The following is a 20,613-nucleotide window of genomic DNA, read 5'->3' as shown; positions in this document are numbered from 1 at the left end:
GGCTTCAGTGTTGGAACCTGCACACCAGGATTGCTTCCGACCTGTTTCCAGGTTCAACAACACTCCTTTCATTGGCGAGGGTAGATCAAGCAAGGGCAAGGGGGCAGAGAAAGCAGTAGATCAATATTCAATATGGTGCCATGAGGGCGATGGGTAAGGGTCTCCCACTACCGGCCCGTAAAGCAGCTTTGTTGTTTGCTGGTAGGGCTAGCATCCTCTAATACATCGGTGCGCTGAATCCTTCTTTCTTCTCCGGGGCCCCAACATCACACCACCCATTTTCCTTTGCCCGTACGAGTTTAAATCAAAACTGCTGGCAAAGGCCCCGCACTTTGTAGGCGCCAATCAGCTGGTTGCCGGAGTCTGCAAGGTGCCGTGTGTGCTTGGCTCACTGCCAGCGTCAATCAGATGACTGGTGCTGCTGAAAGCGAGCTCCACTTGCAAAGGAACAATTGAGAGCTCCCCTTAAGAAATTCACTTGTTTTAAAGAAAACTCCATGGGCTTTGGGGCGGGGAAGGAGCTCCTGTTCAGTTTATGGCCTTCGTGCTCCTATGGAAGGCATAGCTTCTCCACTAAATTGGGGAAGGAGGGAGGGGAGTGAAATAAAGGAAGCTGCCAATTTTATCCCAATGTATTATTCCCCACCACTGCCATATCCTGCCCTTCTTTTTTTCCAAATATTTGTTTCCTAAAAGTGGGGTAGGAGGCGATGAAGAGACAACCTGGTTCACTTGGGGTTGGGACCCCCTGTTGTACTTATAGGACAACTAAAACTTTTGCTTGCCAGCTTATAAATGCCCGGGCAGTTGGGCATTATCTGCTTGTTCCCTGCCCCCAACCAGAAAGGTCTCCTCCTCTCTCTTTGCCAGGAGGAGACAGTGTTCCCCCCACTTTGCACACTCATAGAATAGTAGAGTTGGAAGGGTCCCCTGGGGTCATCTAGTCCAACCCCCTGCAATGCAGGAATCTCAGCTAAAGCATCCCTGACAGATGGCCACCCAACCTCTGCTTAAAAACCCCTGAGGAAGGAAAGTCCACCACCTCCCGAGGGTGTCCGCTCCACTGTCAAAACAGCTCTTATTGTCAGAAATTTCCTCCTGATGTTGAGTCGGAATCTCTTTCCTTGTAACTTGAAGCCATTGGTTTGAGTCCTACACTCCAGAGGAGAAAACAAGCTTGTTTTGGGGGTGAGGATGAATGGATGGGTCCACTCCATACTGGCCTCCCCACCCCCCCAATTTTGTTCTTTGTATCAACTTCAGGAGAAGGTACAAGAAGTCACCCTCCTAATTCTTTTGGTATTTTGTTTTGGGGTTTTTGTTTTTTGTTTTTTTGGAAAAAAGAATCTTGACTTTTTTAAAAACTGGATCTGCTTTTCAAAATGTCTGTGTCCCTGTGGTTTTCTATTTAGCAACAAGAACAATCGGCTAAATACCTGGCCGTGGCAACTGAAAACATGAGATGATGTTGGGGCACCAAGGAGTGAATGAACACTGATGCTTATCTCAGCACTGGGGAGGGAGCAAAGTAGCAAGCGGGGCTGGGGGCAGAAGCGGGCAGAACAAAAAAAAAGCACACACACACACATCCTGCCACAGTTTCATGTTTTTTAATAAATTTAAGAACAGCCCCATTCAAACCCTGTTCTGTCCCTCCCCTCCCCCCCACCCCCACCCCCAAAGTGGCAACAACAAAAAACCAGAACTAGGGCTAGGAGTCATAATCCTCCTCGTCTTCCTGGGCTGATGCAAGCGGCGCAGGTGGGGGTGCAACTGGCACCGTCCCCATTGGTGCAGCGACAGGCAGAGGTATTGCGGGAATCGGCGGGGAGGTGAAATGTAGATATGGTGCTGGAACACTGCAGGGGGAAAAAGGGGGTTGGATTAGTGTGCAGGCCAAGGCAATTTTTATATAGATTTTGCTGTTGGACTACAACTCCCAACATTCACAGCCGTTTGCCATGCTTGCTGGGACTGATGGGAGTCGGGAGCCCAGGAATATCTGGAAGGCTGCAGGTCGTCCCTGTCCCCTCTAGGCTCAGAAGCAGATCAGGGTTTCTTTGGTGAGGAGAACATGTAACAGCAGCCTGGACCAGGGGTCAGCAAACTTTTTCAGCAGGGGGCTGGTCCACTGTCTCTCAGACCTTGTGGGGGACCAGACTATAAGCCACCCCCCACCGTCTCTCCCCTCCCTTCTCCACAGCACCGGACAAGCCCCGGTGGCTTCTTAGCTGTGTCTTACGAGCAGCAGGGGCTGGTGGCGGGGGGACAATGAGCGGCGCGTAAAAGGGCTCTGGAGAGGGGCTGCTTAAAATGGCAGCCGCTCGAGTGCTGCTTCTGCTGCTGGCACCAACAAAGCCCAGCCCCCTTCCTCCTCTAGGCAGGGCGGGGAGAAGCCAGGAGGAGGGAGGAGGAGGAGGGAGGGAGGAGGAGGCGGCTGCGCCATGTGAGGGAGAGGGAAATAACGTGTGCGCTGGCGATCCACATGGTGATTCCCAGACCGTCCAAGGGCCGGATCCAGAAGGCAATTGGGCCTTATCCGGCCCGCGGACCTTAGTTTGCCGACCCAAGGCTGGTTCCAGGATTGAAAGGGCCCATAGCAATGTGGCATCTGGTCCCTGCCCCCAAAACACAAAAGTCAACAGCTTTGAGGCAGCAGAAAACAGCACTTGAATCCCAGCTTGACAGCTAAACGGGCAGCGCTCCCAGCCACAATTCCTAACACACTGCTGGCCAAATGCAATAAGCAGGAGCACACTGAAAATATTACGTGGGGAGATGCATGGCAGGTCGCACAGGAGGGGCGATGTGGGACACTTCCTCCTCTCCGTTGCTCTCGCTGTCTTCAGTCTCATCCTGCACAGGCCGGAGAAACAAAGGTCATCATGGAACGATGCTATGCTCTTGATGCCAGCCTATCATTTACTCAGAGCAACCAAGCCAGTTGGATCCTGCAGACACATCTTTTGCCCTTCTAGGCAGGCAGCTGAAATGTGTTTCCTGGGCTGCTTCCAGCTCAGATCCGCTGTGCAAGGGCAGTGCACTGAACACAGCAGGAGCGGGGAACTTCAGACTTGTGGGCCAAGTGCAGTCCCCCTAAACCTCTCCATCCGGCCCTCAGGACTCCCCACTAGGCCACACCCAGATGGCTCTTGCTTGCCTGGAAGGAGGGGAGAGGGTGTGTGTGTGTGCCTAGGCAAACTAGCCTACTGTACAAAGGGAAGATTCACCTCCGTTGCTGGATGTGGCCTCTGGGAGGCTGCCTAGAAAGGAATGTGGCCCTCAGGCTGAAAAAAGGCTCCCCACTCCTGGGATACAACCAACACCACTGCCTCAGTCCACTGCTTGGAGGCTGGACAGTCTAAGACAACATTAGAAATGGGGAAAAGAGGGTGGAATATTGAGGAATAAACTGTGTGTGTATGTCCAAGGCCTTACTGCTCACCCACTGAGCCCCCTGGCTATGCTCAGCTTGCTCCTTGTGGTTGTGGCCTGCCCAGCTGCCCATCCCAAGTGTGAGTGAGCAGGGAGGCCTCGGCACAACAGCCCCTGCCTGCCTGTCTTGCTGCCTCCTCCTGGGCAGTGGGGTCTGGCAGGCCTAGAAGGGAAGCATACGGGCCGTGAGGGCAGTGGCAAGCAGGGGGAGGCCACAACTTCAGCCCCCTGTGAAGAATCACTGCTGAGATGAGGAAAGAGTGGCTCCAAAAAAGGTAACAGAAGGGAAGGGGCCAAAGCAAGAGGGTGGTTTTTCCAAGCAAAACCACAAGGGGGAAGGAAGATGAACAGCATTTGGGTTTCTGTTCACACAAACAGAAACCGAAAGTGGGTCAAGAGACTGTACATGGGCATCCCCCAAGGGGGACGACAATACAGTTGATCCCCCTCCCTGGATGACCTGCTTCATCCTCTCCGTGGTTGACTCCACCCGAAAAAAATTCCTGCGGGCGCCCATAAGGCCTGCATTTTTTGTGGTTCTTGAGGATTTCGTTTAAAAGCGGGGGGGGGGAGGCGGGATGAGAAAAGAAAGGGAAAGGAGGAGGGAGGATAAGCAGGTTCAGATGGTTAATTAACTTTTTAAAAAGTGTTTCTGGACTGCAATTAGAAGAGGGCTTCTGTTTCTGAAGACACTCAAAGCCACGCCAGCCCACCTCTTGCTCCGAGTCGGTGCCCGACTGCTTCGGATCCCGTCCTTTGCCTGGGCCGCCGTTCTTTCGCCCAGTGCCAGGTTTCCGGCCCCTGAACCAGAGAGGAAAAGAAAAGTGGAGACAGGTGTGCGGAAGAGGCCTCCAGGTTAGGCCATGCAATACGTTGTTCATGGGGCTGCCCCTGAAGACCGTTTGGAACCGGTGCTCAATTGCTGGCTTTGACCTTTACTGCCTTGCAAAGCTCGGGACCCCTATCTCTAAAGGCTGTCTTCCACTATATAAACCTCCTGAACCTGAGATCGTCCCCTGATGCCCTTCTCTGCACCCCACCTTTGAAGGAGTTCCAGAGAGTGTTGAGAAGAGAAAGCGGCCTTTTCTGTGGCAGCTCTGCACATCTAGCAAGCTCTCCCCAAGGAGGCCTGCCTGGCACCAACCTTGCCAGGCCAATACATTTTTGTTTTCCTGGTCATTTGGGCAGCATCAATGATGGGACGTGTTGTTGTTTTGACCACATTTTGAATATAATTTTGCAGTTCTATTAATTACTGCACCTCACTTGTCCTGTAAATTGCTTCAGGGATTTTTGCTGGGAGGGCGGGGCGATTCATACAATACACCTAAAGCAAACCTCCCCAGGAAAAGTCTCCACTTTCACCTGGCAGACACAAACAGCATCTCAGAAACTGATGCTCTGCCACTTGGCTACGGCCCAACACATGTCATGTGTAGCCACTGAGAGCTGAAATTCCTGGTTCTAGTCTTAGCTCAGCTGGGCTGGTCTCTTGACAGGGCTGCGGTCCTCTGGAGGTGTGTTTACTGAATCTCCCACCATCCCTGGCTTGGGGTGTGTGTGTGTTGATGGGGGTTTGAGGCCAACAATATCTGGAGGGCCTCCGGTTCCCCATCCTCAGCCCCCCACTCACAATTTAACAAGGATAAGTACTGGCCAACTCGCAGGATGGTTGCAAGGGTTCCTGAAGCAGAAGCAGAAGCGAGCAAGCATTCGTATTCTGGGAAAATCCTCCCCATCTCCCCCCTTTAGCAAAGATCAGATTAGGGGAGAGGGGCACAACTTCCTCCACTGTCTCCCACCCCACCCCACCCATTATGAAGGAGGTTATCTTAGGCCAGATCAAATTATTCATCCATCTAGCCCAGTATGGTCTACTCTGACTTGCAGAGGCTGTCCAGGGTCTGAGGCTGAGAAGGATCTTAGCCATCTCCTGCCAAGTGGCCTTTTTTTGGAAAGCGGAGAGGTGCTATTGGGGATCGAACCTGGGACCTTAAGCTACGGGGGCTTCCCCTCTCTTCCTACCTCCTGGAAACTTTCTCCCCCTCCATGAGGTTATCCTCTGCGTCTCCTTGCATATCTGGCACGGAGGCAACAAGGTCCTTCAGGAAGTCAAACTGTTGCTCCAGCTCTATGCATTGTTTCCTGCAAAACCAGATGACAGGCTTAGATGGGGAAGCCAGACACAGCTGATGCAGCGACAAAACCTAGCTACTGTATAAAATTGGGGGATGGAGAGACAAGTTTCTAGCCCTCATGGTTTCAGATAAAAGTTACTAGATTTGTGAAGACAGACAGCTAGCTGCCTTCAACTTAGTGGGGCTGTTGGTGTTTTTCCAATGGGTCAGGGACCACCAGTGGGTCTTAGTCTACTTTCAAGGGCGCCTCAAGGCGACAGCTCACACAGTGCTTCCTCACTCTTCCATTGTGGCCCCTGACTTTTGGGAGGAGCAATGCCAGCAAACCTGTATGCTTGGTAATGGTGGGTGGAAAAGAGAAATAAAGAGAAAGAGAAGGAGAAAGAGGCAGGGGAGGGGAGGGGAGGAAGGAAGGTCTCGCTCCTCTGACAGGAGGAAGCCAGAGGAGGTACTGAAGGAAATCAGAAAGAAAGAAAGAAACAGTTAATTTTTTTAAAGTAAATGAAACAAAAGCTGCTGCAGAAGGAAGAAGTGAGTGTAAAAGGAGTGGGCAAAAGGAATGAGAGAAACTGGGAAGTTTGGAGGGGTGATTAGATACATGTATGAAAGAAAAAGACAAAATAACAGGAGGTAAGTACAGTAAGTAAAAAATACTTTTGAGAGGCATGGTTGGGAGTTTAAACAGTTTAAAATAAAAACACTTTCTGCACTCGAAGCCTCTGGATCAACAAATTCTGCCTGATACGGGAAGGCTGAATTGCAATACTTCCACAGCCAATGCCTGTGCTTACATTGAGGGAAGCTGAACTGGGGAACTCCTTGCCACAAGGAAACTAGTGTGGCAAAGAATATACACGTTTCCAAAACGGGATTAAAAACCAAGGAGAGACGATGTCAGTAATTGCCAGCTGATTGCGCCAACTCTGCCTCCATCTGCCACCCTTTCGTGACTGGCTCTGCCCCTGCAGCTTGTGATGGGGATGTGCATCCGGTACTCACAAGTGTGACGTGGTCATGGTCTTGGCGTTCCTAGACTGCGTCACGTGACAGGCCTTCTTCAGTAGCGATTCTAGAAAGAGCTCCAGCGCCCGAGCTTGGGGAGGCCTACAGTTAAGGGATGCTGCGAAGGGAGCCAGCCCCCCAACCCCCGGACAATGTGCAGAGAGTGCAAAGCCTCACACAGGAGGCTGCCTGAGGTCAGATTTGTCCATCCAGTCCAAGGGAACTTGTCAGGCCCCCCAAATGTAGTGGGACGACAGCTTCATCCTCATCCCTGAGCACCGGCCACCCTGGCTGGGGCTGACTAGCAGCAGGCCCCTGCTAGGGGGGAAAAATCACATATTGCATCCAATACGCCCCTTTGGTTTCAGATAGTACATGGGTAGACAAGTCTAAAAAGCCCAGGATGCAAATTTTCACAGCCCTCTAGCAGCTATGGTGGTTCGTTTACCAGAAGTAATATATTTAGCAGTAACTCTGGAAATGTATTCACTAATCCAGGGGTCAGCAAACTTTTTCAGCAGGGGGCCGGTCCACTGTCCCTCAGACCTTGTGGGGGGCCGGACTATACTTTGGGGGGGGGGAAATATGAACAAATTCCTATGCCCCACAAATAACCCAGGGATGCATTTTAAATAAAAGCACACATTCTACTCATGTAAAAACACGCTGATTCCCGCGGGCCAGATTTAGAAGGCGATTGGGTCGGATCCGGCCCCCGGGCCTTAGTTGGCCTACCCATGCACTATTCCGACCAAACTAAGCCTCCTAGAGCAAAATATACGTAGGCGGCTTAGTTTGGTCGGAATCGAATTCCTACAGGTTCCTCAAGCCATCTCCTCAGGGCACGACACATTCCCCCACTTTCCCTCCTTGCACTTCTCCCCAAGGCTTGGCGGGCGGGCGTACCCAGGTGATGTGACGAAAAGGATACAGATAATCACAGGAACAGCCGCCGCCACCTTGCCAATCTCCTCGTCAGTCTGCATTATCTTCTTGATTCGAGCCTTTTTAAAAATAAAAAATGGAGAATGGAAGATGGTATTAAAATGGAACCCTGGCTTCTCAGATTTCCGCTGGACTTAGCCAAGCAGCCTATAAGATCTAGAAATTTTGTTTTCCGAGTTTGAAAAAATTCAACTTAGGTGGTCACAAAGCTGAATCACACCCCTGGTAGTCACCACATTTTATACGCCTGTGGAGTCACAGAATACAACCCCCACCCCCAACCGCTCGATAATAACCAGCACCTTGAACTGGCGCCTTGGAAACTAGCTGGAAGACCAAATTTGACACACTGTACTTCACCCCTATTAACAAGAGAATATGGCTGTGTGCATGCCGTCCATTTAAAGCACATGACCTCCCCCAAAGTATCTGTAATTCATTAAGGGTTCCGGGAACTGTAGCTGAGTGAAGGGTAAACTACAGTTCCCAGGATTCCTTGGAGGAAGCCATGTGCTTCAAATGTGATGTGTGTGCATGGCCATAGTGGTGGTGCCTCACTTCCCAACAGGGGTAAATGACAGAGGGCATCAATGCCACCGGTTTGCCAGCTAGCTCCCAAGTCTAGTTCAAGGTGCTGGTTATAATCACTGCAAAGGTTACATTTGAACTGGAGGCTTTCTGCTTAGCTGGAACAACCACTCATTAGGTGGCCCTAGCAGCAAACACTAGGAAACACTTTAGAAACTGCTGAAGAGGTCATCCTGGAACTCAACCTCAGCCCAGGGGATCATCTATTTTGGAAGCCCAATGGTCAAACACTGTAGCCCACGGAGTAAAAAACAACTCAACAACAAAACCTCGAAGGGCTCCTCTGAGCACATGCAGAGTGCATTCCCCCCGATAACTATTAAGTGACTTGGACTGGGCGACCAAGGCTCAGCATCTCTCCTAAGCACTAAACCAGGGAAGGGGACCCTGTTGCCCTCTAGATGTTGCTGGACTCCTATCTCTCCTTGCCCCCAGCTGATGGGAGCTGGGGCGGCCATGGATTTCTGCAGCCCGGTGCTAAAGCCTTCCCCCAAACCTTGCCTTGGCACCTAGGGTGCAGCAAGGAGCTCCCAGTGAATAACCAACTTGGGTAAAGAGACACACTGCTCTCGGGAAGCTAGTTTTCCAGCATTGCACCCAGGTTGTCCCATGGGTTGGCGGGAGGGCCTGTGCTGCAGGGCTTGCTGAAGGACAGGTCTCAGGCACCCTTGTCTGCCAGAGTCAAGAAAGGCTAGGATCCACTGCTGGGTAATAGAGTGGGGCATCTGGGGCATTGCAATGCTTGAAGTGGAAACGCCCAGCCTAGCTTCGGCGTGTGGGGGGAGACCCATAGCAGCATACAGGATTTAGCATGTAAACTCAGTCTTCGGCATCTCCAGATCGGGTCTGTCAGTGTAGACCAGGAGTGAGGAATCCTTTTTAGGCAGAAGGCCAGAATCCCTTGTGGACAAGTTTCTGGAAGGGGGAGAACCAGAGGCAAAAAGCAGATAGGACTCCTGCCTTTGTGGAGTAGGCTGCATTCCGCCATGCCAAATTCACACACACACACACCCTCCACCCAGGCTAGCAAGAGGCCTTATCTCAGTCAAGGACATTTCCCAGCCAAGCCAAGACAAAACACTCAGGGAGGGCAGGGAGGAAGGCCAGTATGGGGTGTGGCCTGGGGAGCAGATACTGTCAACTGAGAGTCCCAAGGTCCCGGCTGAACATCTTAGCAACTTAGCCCCATCTGCTCCCCAGCATGAGGTTCCCCATCTCTGGTGTATACTGGGCTAGGAGGGCCAGTGGTCTGACTCTGTCTAAGGTAGATTCAGGTAGGTAGCTGTGTTGGTCTGACGCAGTCGAAATAAATTAAAAAAATGTCCAGTAGGACCTTAGAGACCAACTAAGTTTGTTCTGGGTATAAGCTTTCGTGTGCATGCACACTTCAGTGTGTATCTGAAGAAGTGTGCATGCACACGAAAGCTTATACCCAGAACAAACTTAGTTGGTCTCTAAGGTGCTACTGGACAATTTTGTTAATTTATTCTGTCTAAGGCAGTTTCCTATGTGAATTAGCTGTTTATCCAGAATCATGAGGGCAGGAGTCTTGTTTCTGTTTTAGAGTGCCAGAACACATGCTTTGCATGCAGAAGGTCCCAGATCTCCAGGTAAACCCCATAACCTCCAGTTAAAAAGGATCAGGCAGCAATTGATGGCCTGCCTGAAATTTCAGACAGAGGAAGAGGATTGATGGGAGTTGGAATTTACCAACATCTGCAAAGTCACGTGCTTCTCAACCCAATCCTATGCATTCGTGCTCCAGAGTAAATCTCATGGGTTTTACAACTCTCATGCTTGTACAAGTCATAGAATAGCAGGACACGTTCCAGGAGAGGCTCACATGCGACTCTCCATATTTAATTTTTTTAAAATTTAATTAAAAAATTAATTGAAATATAAAATCTTACATTCAGCTAGGAAAACTAAACCAAATTGTTTTTCAAATGACAAAGCAGAATAAAGTAAAAATTAAAATACATAATCATATTCATGTTCTTATTATGTATTTTGTGTTTTTTATATTGCGATTTTAAGTTGTGAACTGCTAACAACAACAACACTGTCCCAAAGGCAGTGAAAAGATAAAACAGCCAATGTTGTGATAATGTCCTATACTAATGTATCATAAGTCCATACATTTGAGTGATCAGCAGTGTCTTGATCACTCAATCACAAAAAGGTTTTTGGGACCAGGGAAAAAAGGAAGGAAGGATAAGAGGTTTTATAAAATGATGAAAGCTGCAAAGAGACAAAAATAATCTGTCTTGCTCCAAACACAGGAACCCAGGTTTCCCCATCAAAATTGTCCAGCAGCAGCACTTTGGACAGAGAAAAGAAAATGCACCCCCTCTTCAGAAAGCCCTTCTACAAAAGAGGCACCCACCAAGAAGCCTTACTATAAGACCTCAGAGTGGCCCAGGACCCAACAATCAACATTAGCAAATAGCAGAGGAAATAAACTCAGGCTTATTCCATGCCAGGAGAGGGAAACCTGCTTCCCTCAAGGTGTTGCTGGACCACTGACCATGCTGGCAGGGGCCAATGGGGGCTGCAGTCCAACAACAGTTCTAGAACCAGTGGCCATACAGATATGGGCAGACTCCGACTCCTATCAGCCCCAGCCAGCATGGTCAATGTTCAGGGACGATGGGAGTTGTAGTCCCAACAACTTCTGGAGGGTCATGGATTCCTCAGGAGCCAGATTGTATCTTTCAAAGGCCACAGAAAGCAAAGGACACATCTTCGACAGGGGCTACAAAAACCAATTTCCATTGGGGAGGGGGCTTGTCTATCAAGTCAGGGAACCAGTTGCTGTTCATTGGTTGTTGCACAACACCTTCTATCATCCCTGACAAGGGACCACACTGGCTCTGGCTGATGAGAATTGCAATCAAGCAACATCCAGAGGTGCATCAGGCTTATTCGAAGGAGGATTTTCTTTTGTATTTTATTGGAAAGCGGGCTACACTCACTGAATTGCTAAAGCAGAAAACCTCTCCTATGGATTTTCTCTTCTGTGTGAAGGGATCAGTTGCCTGTATGTTTGGGGTTACATTTTATTCCCTGGAACAGAAAGGCAGTGTGGGTGGGGGAGGCAGGCTTGTGTGTCTATTCCAGGAGTGGGGAACTTTTGGCCTTCCAGATGTTGCAGAATTATGACTCCCCACAGCCAATGGCCAGGGGGTGATGGGAGTTGTAGTTCAGCAACATCTGGAAGGCCAAAGCTTCCCCATACCAGGTCTATTCTAATCAACAGCAAAAATAAGGGGTTCTTAAAAGACTTCTTTAGGGAGCGTCTCCTAGGGAGGGGGTCTGTATTACTGTAAACCCTGCTCTCTCCCCCCCCTTTCCACATCTTGCTTGAAGCATATGGGAGTTACTGGGAGGGGGGGCAAGTAAAAGGGAAGTACAGTAATTCATTTGCCGCCTTGGTTAATTTATTTAGGCAGCCACCCTAGCCGTGTCTACTCAGCAGTTTCAATGGGGTTCCCTCCCCAGCATCAGCGGGTTTAAGATCGCAGCCTCAAACTCTCTGGGAATTCTGCAGCGGCCGGGGTGGGGTGGGGAGGAGGGTGGCAGTCCGAGAAGCAGCCCCGGTACTTTTTGCTCCTTTCCTCCGGGGCAAAAGGGGCTCCGCTACTGCGGGCCGGGTTTTGGTGCAAGCTCTACCCCGGGGTAAGGCAGGCGAGGGGGAGGACAGCTGCGGGGGATCTCACCGGAGGAAAGCGCGCGTTGTACTTCTTCTTCTTGCTCGGCATCTCCCTTTCTCCTTCTCCTTCCTCCTCCTTCTCCTGCTGCTGGGCCTGCAGCGAGCAAAGAGCCGGATCAGGATCACCTCGGAAGGAGCCGCCTCGCCCGACCCGGCCAAGCAGCCTCTGCCGCCGCCTCCTCCTCCTCCTCCTCGCCGTCCGCCGCGCGGGTCCTAACGCCGCCTGGATCAAAGCGGAAAGGCATGAATGGGAGCTCCTTCCCCCGAGAGCGCGAGGCCCATTCATAAAAAAAACCAAACCATCAGTAGACACACATCCTGCGGTGCCCGCGGAACAGAACGACCAAAAGGGCAGTAAAGGCTGGCTTGCCCGCCACGTAAAGGAACTAGCGCACAAAGTGGGAGCCTGCAAACGCCCATCAACCCAGCCGGTCAGCAGGGCCAATGGTCAGGGATAGTGGGAGTAACTGGGCGGGGTAACCACTTCTGGAAGGCCGCTGAGTCCTCCGCCCCCTAGACTCGAGCTCAAAGTTACCTAAGCAGGAGACTCCCTCCGCCCCGCCCCCCCCAAAAGTAGAAGCCCGAAGGGGGACAGAAGGGGAGCTTCTGAGCCACATGCACGCACAACTCGTTTCATAGAAGCATGGGGACCACGAGGGTCATCTAGGCCACCCCCATGCAATGCATGAATCTTTTTGCCCAGCGTGGGGTTCCAACCCACGACGCTGGTCTTAAGAGTCTCATGCTATCCGGCTTCGAAGTAGTTTGCCATTTAAGGGGCTTAATCATGCTTACTTGAGAAGGGAGTCTCACTGTGTCCAACGAGGATGACTGTCAAGTACCAGTAAATGTTCATAAGATAGCTGCCCAAAGATAAAGAAAGAAAGAAAGGGCAACAACTATGATGTAAGAATCAAATGATAGCAGCAATTTTAAAAATAATAATTTCAGTTCAATACAGCTGCCATTAACAGATAGCTAAATTGATATAAGGCTGCAATCCTGTGCACAGGCTTACCTGGAAATAAGTTCCTTACTTGTTACAGCACAATCTTTCTGTATACCCAGAAAGAAATCTCACTGTGTTCAACAGGCCTTGTTCCCAGGTAAGTGGGCATTAGATCAGCCTTATGTTATAAAGGCTTCCCTGAAAAGAATATTTATTTTAAAATTTTGAATTAATTTCTGCCCTGCTTTTCGATACAAAAGGAAAACCAAAGGCAGCTTCTTTTGATATGTGAAAAGAAAAGTACAATGATAAAAAAGTATTGTCCAAAAGTACATGAGGCACCTTGCAGAAAATAAGCAGCTTTAGGTTGGTTCCTGCCTAGATGGGGGAACCCCTTGTATGCCACCTTAGGTTCCATGATGGAGAAATGACAGGATATATATATATATATATATATATATATATATATATATATATATATATATATTGAAAGCAAGTTAAATAATGTGTGGCTACTTCCATCGCCTTCAATACACAGCATTGCTCTGTTGTTTCCATTCGAACAACCGCGTCATTAGCTGGGTTGAAACACTTATGACAAACTTATAAGGTATGTAAGTGTTAGTGCAGATGCTGAGAGAGACAGCTTGCCTACAACGCCCTGGTATCTTCAGGAATTGATCTGAGATCTGATGTAAAGACTTTCTGACCTACGTACCTGAAGAAGTGTGCATGCACACAAAAGCTCATACCAATGACAAACATACAGCAGTTGGTCTCTAAGGTGCTACTGGAAGGAATTTTTTTATTTTGTTTCTTACCTACGGTTTACCAGGTTTCCTAAGTGGCAGTGTTGGGGAAATTTAGACTGTTGGGATACTGAACTTAAAACCAGTTTCAGATGTACTGTGTACTCAATTCATTCTACGCCCAAAGTAGCAACCCCCTTTTTTCCTGCATGATTTGTGTACTGTACATAAACAATTTTAAAGGTGTGATCCTAAGCTTGCCATTTCTGATCCAGCAACCCCCTCCCCCACAAAATCAGGCCTCTGTGAACAATCAAAACTTTCCAGCTTGTTTCCTTATATACAAGCTTTTTACTTTAAAAAACAAACAAACAAGCATGAGGAATGCTACTTTGGACCTTTATGCTAACTCTGCCCACTTGTAGCGCAGACTGAACAAAACAGTAGACTGCTTATTCATTTCCCAGATGAGACTTGCTAGGGTAGTTAGTCTGGATGCTAAATTTCCCCCTTTCCCTACAAGTTGTAGCAGCTGTATTTCAGAAAGAACAGAGAAATGCAGGATTTGTTTTTAGCACAGCTATGATAGGGGAACAGCATGCCCTTCCCAAGGGCTGAAGTCAGGAGTTGGCAGCATCTAGCACCTGCCAGTGCCTGAGGGGAGGGGGCAATGCTGTTCCTGCTGCTTCCATTGCCATCTATTCACTTCCAAAGTGGGGGCAGTGAGGGGCAGAAAAGCAATAGGAGCGAGCAGAAGGAAAAGCAACTGCAATGGTTTGATCACTGTCTGCCATCTTTCTCTGGGCCACAAAGGGAACTGGACCCCGAGGCCGAGAGCAAGTGGGCAATTTCAAGGAGGAGACCAAAACCTAAAGCAAGCACTGGATCAACCATTCATACAAAAAAATAGGGGGGGGGAGTAGCAGGAATGGCTGTTGCTAATGATTTTGTTGAAACATGACTTTTAAAACATGACTTTTAAAACCTTGCGCTGCAAATGCAAATACAGCCCATACAGTGGTACCTCTGGTTAAGAACTTAATTCGCTCCGGAGGTCCGTTCTTAACCTGAAACTGTTCTTAACCTTAATCAACACTTTAGCTAATGGGGCCTCCTGCTGCCGCCGCACGATTTCTGTTCTCATCCTGAAGCAAAGTTCTTAACCTGAGGTACTATATCTGGGCTAGCAGAGTTTGTAACCTGAAACATTTGTAACCCGAGGTACCACTGTAGTTATTATCCCTATATTGATGCTGAGGTAGTAATAACTTTGACTGAGCTACCAGCTCCAATGGCTATGTTCTGCCTCCACAATGTAGAAAGTATGCCTCTGGTCTGAATACCATTTGCTGGGAGTCACAAGTGGGGAGAGTTGCTGTTGCATTCAGGTCCTGCTTGGTGGCTTCCCAGAGGTATCTAGATGGCCACAGTGAGAACAGGATGATGAGCTAGATGGGCCATTGACCTAATCCAGCAGCCAGGCCCCTCTTATGTTCTTAAGAGGGGATTCCAAGGTAGCCCTGTGGTTGTCCTTTTTTAAACATTTGGGCATGTGTGTGAGAAACCGGCTCTAAGTGACACCCGTGTGGCCCTGTTTGCCCCGTTACTCTAGGCCAGGCATAGTCAAACTCCGGCCCTCCAGATGTTTTGAGACTACAACCCCCACCATCCCTGACCACTGGTCCTGTTAGCTAGGGATGATGGGAATTGTAGTTCTAAAACATCTGGAGGGCCGGAGTTTGCCTATGGCTGCCCTAGGCTATGAAAACGTGTGGCTTACATCTGCCCTGCAATGTTGTCATCTTTATATTGCAGTAGTGTGTATAGCTGAGCTCAGAATGCAGTGCAGCTCAATGCTTCCATCCTTAAATTATTTTATTTAAGGAATTTACACCCCACCCTCCAAAAATATTCCCAGTTCTTCCCAGTGGCTGAAAGTGAGGCTTACAACAGCCCTGCATGATACTATCCTCGCATCACAGGTACTTGTGTATCTGGGTGGTGGTTCAGGACAGCACTGCCAGGCAGCCCAGTGCCCTGATCCCCGCACTGCAGCTGGGTGGGCTGGGGGCGCCTTGGTCAGGCATCCCCAAACTTGGCCCTCCAGATGTTTTGGGACTACAATTCCCACCACTCTGATCACTGGTCCTGTTAGCTAGGGATGATGGGAGTTGTAGTCCCAAAACATCTGGAGGGCCGAGCTTGGGGATGCCTGGTCTTGGTTATACTTGTCCCGGGGAATGAAGAACTACGATGCCAACATAGCTCTTAACATCACATCCGGCATCAAACTAAACTGGTTTTCCGCTTTATTCCCCAGTGCAAACTACGAAGGTATTTCAACGTTGTTGTTGTTGTTTAGTCATGTCCGACTCTTCGTGACCCCATGGACCATAGCACGCCAGGCACTCCTGTCTTCCACTGCCTCCCGCAGTTTGGTCAATCTCATGTTCGTAGCTTCAAGAACACTGTCCAAGCATCTCGTCCTCTGTCGTCCCCTTCTCCTAGTGTCCTCCATCTTTCCCAACATTTCAACGTACCTGCGCCTAAAGCAATACCGGTAGGAACCCGCCTCTCAGCAAAACCCCAAAACACACACACGCACAAAGGAAGCGGGGGAAATTAGCCCTTCTGCGTCACTTCCTGTATAAAATGGATTCCTCCGCGCGCCACACACAAACAAACAAACACCCCGCCCTCTTAACAGCCTGTGCACATTTTAGAGGGGGGCTGTTGCTCCATAGAGAAACCAACTGCTAGACCGGCACCACTCCGGACGCCCATAGGAAACAATGCCCAATATGGCGGGTTGCCATTTGTGAAAGGAGATGTTTTAAACCCACCTCCGTGTGCCCACAGATCTTTTAGATTTGGGACGAAGAGATAATCCTCAAATGCTAGGAAGCGCAAAAAAGGAAGCCCTTTTTTCCGGAAGATATGAAAAAACTTTGGTTCTCTTACCTCACTTCCCTTACCTCTGTTTCCCGGCACTTCCTGTCCCTTATCCAATGCATTCCCCGCATAACTTCCGGGCTGTGCCGCGCGCCGCGCCGCCTACGCCAGGCCGTTGGTAAGGCAACGCCACTCCAGGCGGGGCTGCTGCTTCTCTGGAGGGTCCAGGAGAGGCCCCCTCCCGCTCTCTCGCGCTCCTCTGCCTCGCCCGGGAGGGGCAGAGAATGGAGGCGGCTCCCGTTTGCCTCTTTATTCCAGCGCCTGCCGCTCACCACAGTCCTTGCCAGTAACGGTTTGCTTTGCGGTACTAGGAATGCTTCGCCTCCATTAAGCTTCTTGTTGCACTGTGCAGCCCTGCAAGGTAGGCCAGTGTTTTCAGCCCTAAGCGAGGGGAGATTTGGATGGGGAAAACTTCCTGGGTGGGTCTTGCTTATTTATTTATTTTTAAATAAATTTTTGGCATACTCCCCACCCTTTTCCATAAACTCCTTTGGGCGACTCCTTAACACACCAGTTGACATTGGCAATTTCTTTAGTCATTGCAGTGTTGTTGTTGCTCCTTCTGCAGCCAGCTTTTTGCTATTCCTTCCTTAGACTAAAATTTAATGCTGCCTAAAACGGCCCCTAAAGTGAGGAGCTGCGTAAGTCTGCATGTGGTTAGTTTCTGTAGGCTTCCCTCCGCAATTAAAAATGTCTTTGGAGCGCTCTCTGCGTTGCACACGAAAGCTCATACCTATAACAAACTTAGTTGGTCTCTAAGGCGCTACTGGAAGGATTTTTTTTTATTTTTTGTTTCGACTGTGTTGCTACAGTTAGTGTTACTGTACCTTGGTAAATGGTAAAGGTGTCTTAAAGCAGGGTTGGGAAACCTTTATCAGCGGCTAAAGGGGTCACGTTCCCTTCTGGGCCACATGGCAATGATGAGCAAAGTCAGAGGCAAATGTGGGCTGAAATGCAGATTTTACCTTTGCACAGTAGGCTCGTCGCACACCCCTGCGTATCTTCCATCCAGACAAGCAGTTCAAAGGCACATCGTCCTATCCTGCAAGAGGCAGATTTAGGCGAGCGCAGCAGTTTGCCTGCACTGGCACAGAGCTGAGAGGGCACTGCGAGGGGTGCCACTACAGTTATGTTAAAATGGAAAGTGAGAGGCGGGGATGAGCACCAAATTTTGGCACCTTACAGGGCGCCACTGAAATTTGAAAGCCCCAAGTCCGCTATTTCCATCCAGGTGGAAACGTTTGTAGTGAGAAGCAGGGGAATACATCAGAGGGCCAGATAGACAAGTCTCTCTCTGTGCGTGGACATGATAAAATGTTTAACTATTTGTATTCCATTTTTACTACTTGGAACACGTTGTTGTTGGAATGTAGGAAGCTACCTTATACTGTACTGAGTTAGACCCTTGATGCATCTGCTCAGTATTATTTACATTGACTGGCAGAGGCTCTCCAGAGTTTCAGACAGGCGTCTCTCCCTTCTTCTAGTACACATTGCTCTTCTGTTTTGAGGCTGATCAAGCAGGTAGAAACTTTATGTAGGAGGCTGCCTGCTGAGCTAGGGCTTGCAGGCAGGTCTCACATCCAAGGCTAGCGTCCTGCACCATACTGCCCAGCAGTTTTGAGTAACTAAAAAAAAAGTGTGTGCGACGGTGGTGAACTTCAATGGCTACTCCTCACTCTGGAATTCCTGTTTTATAAATTCCAAGCTGGGTTACAGTTACAGATAGTTACTGGACATGTTCGGTAATGACCTCAGGGCGAGTGAGGCTTGGCTTGTTCTCTAAGATGTAAAATGGGACTGCGCAGGGAATTTGCCTTATTGGCTGGTTGTATGAAGGAATAATTGATATATTGTAGAAACATTGCAAGCTAGGATATATGACAGCAGGGACCAGGCAGGCTGCCTCCTGTCTATTACTTACTACATTTTGCTTTGCCCTCTCCCTCTTTGTCAGGTGCCCTGCAGTGCCATGTCCAGCCAGGATGATGAGACAGGGATGGAAGGTGCTTTTGCAGCGGAGCACCTGGCTGCTGAGTCCATGGCGGCAGATATGGATCCCTGGGTAGTTTTTGATGCTCGCAAGACTCCCCGGGCCGAATTCGAGGAGTGGCTGCAGACCTACCAACCATCCCGTGTGTCTCGGTTTGGTGACCCCGAGTGCAATGCCGAGCCGGTGGGTTGGATAGCGGTGTACGGCCCCAGTTTCTGCCCCGAAGCTGGCGACGTGGTAGGGCTGCAGGAGGACTGGGAGCTGCTGCAAGCCAGCGGGCGCCACATCACCTTTGACATGGTTAAAGAGCTGGCGCTGAACCGGCGGGTGCTGACCGGGAAGTGGCTCATGCACCTGGATAGTGGCTTCAAGGTGGACCATGCCTGGTGTGGCATTGCCCGCGCAGTGCTCGACGGGCGCATTGGCGTGGCCAAGGTCAGCCCCTGCTGCCCCGACTCGGAGCGCAAGCAGGTCATCTGTGTATACACAGACGACTTCACAAATGAGGAGCAGGTGCTGGTGGCCGATGCCGTGATCCGCACCACGGGGGTCAAATGCTTGTTGTCCTACAAGCCAGATGTTTATACCTACTTGGGCATCTACCGAGACAACCGCTGGCACCTTTGCCCCACCATCTACGAAAGCAAGTTTGATTTGGAATGTATTCCTCGGCGTTCGCGCATCACCAACAAAGTGAACAACATGGAAGTGACTTAAAACGTGTTCCTTTGGATGTGTGGCCCTTCCAGGGGCATGGTGTTGTGGCTGGGAGCTACAAGTCCCAGTGCCCCTCCCCTTTTGCTCCCCCTGAGAGAGAGCACGTTACAGTTGCCAAGCACAGGCTGGCAGGGATGCTGGAGGCAGGATTTCAGCACTGGGTGGCAGCTGCCTGCATTGGTCTTCCTGCAGCCACATTTAAGGACACCTGAATTTATCTTTCAGTGGAGTGTGCTGCCTGCCTTGTTTTCAAGAACTTCTTACTAGGAGTGCATCTCTGCACTTCTTCCTCAGTTTCCTGTGCGTATGCTTTCATATCACCTTCCCCAGTGACTTTGGGTATCAAAATGAATGCACACACTCCCATTTCATGACAGGTCAGTAGAAAGATTGCTGTAGCGGTCAAAAAGAAAAGGGATGGCAAGTCAAATGATCTCTTATTTGACAAATCCTTGCATGTTAAGGATATGAATACCCAACATGGTGTCTTCCAACTGCTTTGGTCTGCAACTCCCAGCATCCTTGACCATTCACCATGTTGAGTGAGGCTGATGGGAGTTTTAGTCCAAAACACATGGAGGGTTTGGCTACCCCCACTATGCTAAGAGGCGGCATACTTTCTAACAATGAAAAACATTCCCTTCTTGTAGTAGAATAATCTAAGCAGGCTATGGGGAGTTCTGTGAAACACTAAAGTTTGGACGTTCTTGCTTCCAACAGTTTCATCTAATTTTGCCACAGGTTCCCCAGGCCTGGGAAAAGTAGTTCCTAGGGAAGTTTTTCGTCAGAAACTACTAATGGTTCACCAGGGAGGTGCTGTGTAGTTTTGACAGAGTGGCTAAACATAGACACTATCCCAACGAAGTGTGTTGGGAGAACAAGTTGTACTCATTTAAGGGAATGTCAAAACATTTCTTTCCTCTCGAGGCTGTGGAAAATAAATTTGATTCAGCAGCACTCGCCTACCTGTAAAATATGTTTATAAAAAATAAAGTGATTTTGTCTTCTTGCTGAATGTTTATTGCCAGGGAGAGTGTGTGGGAAGAGAGAATGGAGACGGAAGAGACAAGCAGGCTAGCTGGCACCAGTCTCTGAATTGCCTCATTTGCCGTTTAAAGCTAGTTCCTACTCAGGACACTTTGAATTTTTAAAGTGGTTTCTATACTAGGGTTGCCATAGGTCTGGAATTCCCCGGACATGGCCAGAATACGGCAGTCGGAAGCAGCGTCCGGGTGGAAATGGCTGAAATTGTCCAGGAAAACCCGGACGTATGGGAACTCATGTTGGAAGTCAATATTTTGGTGAATTCCCCCCAAAATAGCTCAAAAACTTACATTGTTTAGATTTTGCAAAACAAACAAAAACCTCAACTTTTTGTCTGGATTTTCACTTTTTTAAATATGGCAACTCTATTATGCAGACTAAGTATGCTT

General features: G+C 49.4%; 2 protein-coding genes across 4 annotated transcripts; one reads left to right on the top strand and one right to left on the bottom strand.

Moving 5' to 3' along the window:
• Window positions 1-1,671: 1,671 nt before the first annotated feature.
• On the bottom strand, window positions 1,672-16,485 carry DRAP1 (DR1 associated protein 1). 3 transcript variants are annotated; one of them, XM_035097833.2, is made up of 9 exons: window positions 16,362-16,485; window positions 12,616-12,683; window positions 11,828-12,043; window positions 7,507-7,579; window positions 6,573-6,666; window positions 5,461-5,580; window positions 4,149-4,236; window positions 2,771-2,856; window positions 1,672-1,859 (listed from the first exon to the last, which is right to left on the bottom strand). In XM_035097833.2, exons 3-9 carry the CDS (start codon window positions 11,867-11,869, stop codon window positions 1,712-1,714), a joined length of 651 nt encoding a protein of 216 aa, XP_034953724.1. In that variant the 5' UTR covers window positions 11,870-12,043; window positions 12,616-12,683; window positions 16,362-16,485; the 3' UTR covers window positions 1,672-1,711. The 3 variants fall into 3 exon arrangements, with proteins under 3 accessions (XP_034953724.1, XP_060125552.1, XP_034953726.1); XM_060269569.1 differs by lacking the exon at window positions 6,573-6,666 and having other exon boundaries at window positions 7,482-7,579; XM_035097835.2 differs by lacking the exon at window positions 5,461-5,580.
• Window positions 16,486-16,562: 77 nt separating this feature from the next.
• Window positions 16,563-20,186, top strand: C17H11orf68 (chromosome 17 C11orf68 homolog). The gene is made up of 2 exons (XM_035097832.2): window positions 16,563-16,831; window positions 18,428-20,186. Exon 2 carries the CDS (start codon window positions 18,443-18,445, stop codon window positions 19,178-19,180), a length of 738 nt encoding a protein of 245 aa, XP_034953723.1. The 5' UTR covers window positions 16,563-16,831; window positions 18,428-18,442; the 3' UTR covers window positions 19,181-20,186.
• Window positions 20,187-20,613: the final 427 nt, after the last annotated feature.

Source organism: Zootoca vivipara, chromosome 17, assembly GCF_963506605.1.
Source record: "Zootoca vivipara chromosome 17, rZooViv1.1, whole genome shotgun sequence".
Taxonomy (NCBI): domain Eukaryota; kingdom Metazoa; phylum Chordata; class Lepidosauria; order Squamata; family Lacertidae; genus Zootoca; species Zootoca vivipara.
The sequence above is the reverse complement of the archived record's forward strand: the minus strand, read 5'-3'. Positions and strand labels throughout refer to the sequence as shown.

Coding starts and splice junctions, on each gene's coding strand:
- DRAP1 (XM_035097833.2), bottom strand. CDS start 11,869: ATGCCGAGCAAGAAGAAGAAGTACAACGCGCGCTTTCCTCCG. Junction 4,237..5,460: donor GGGGAGAAAGTTTCCAGGAG/GTAGGAAGAGAG, acceptor TCTCTGGTTCAG/GGGCCGGAAACCTGGCACTG. Junction 2,857..4,148: donor GCACCGACTCGGAGCAAGAG/GTGGGCTGGCGT, acceptor CGGCCTGTGCAG/GATGAGACTGAAGACAGCGA.
- C17H11orf68 (XM_035097832.2), top strand. CDS start 18,443: ATGTCCAGCCAGGATGATGAGACAGGGATGGAAGGTGCTTTTGCAGCG.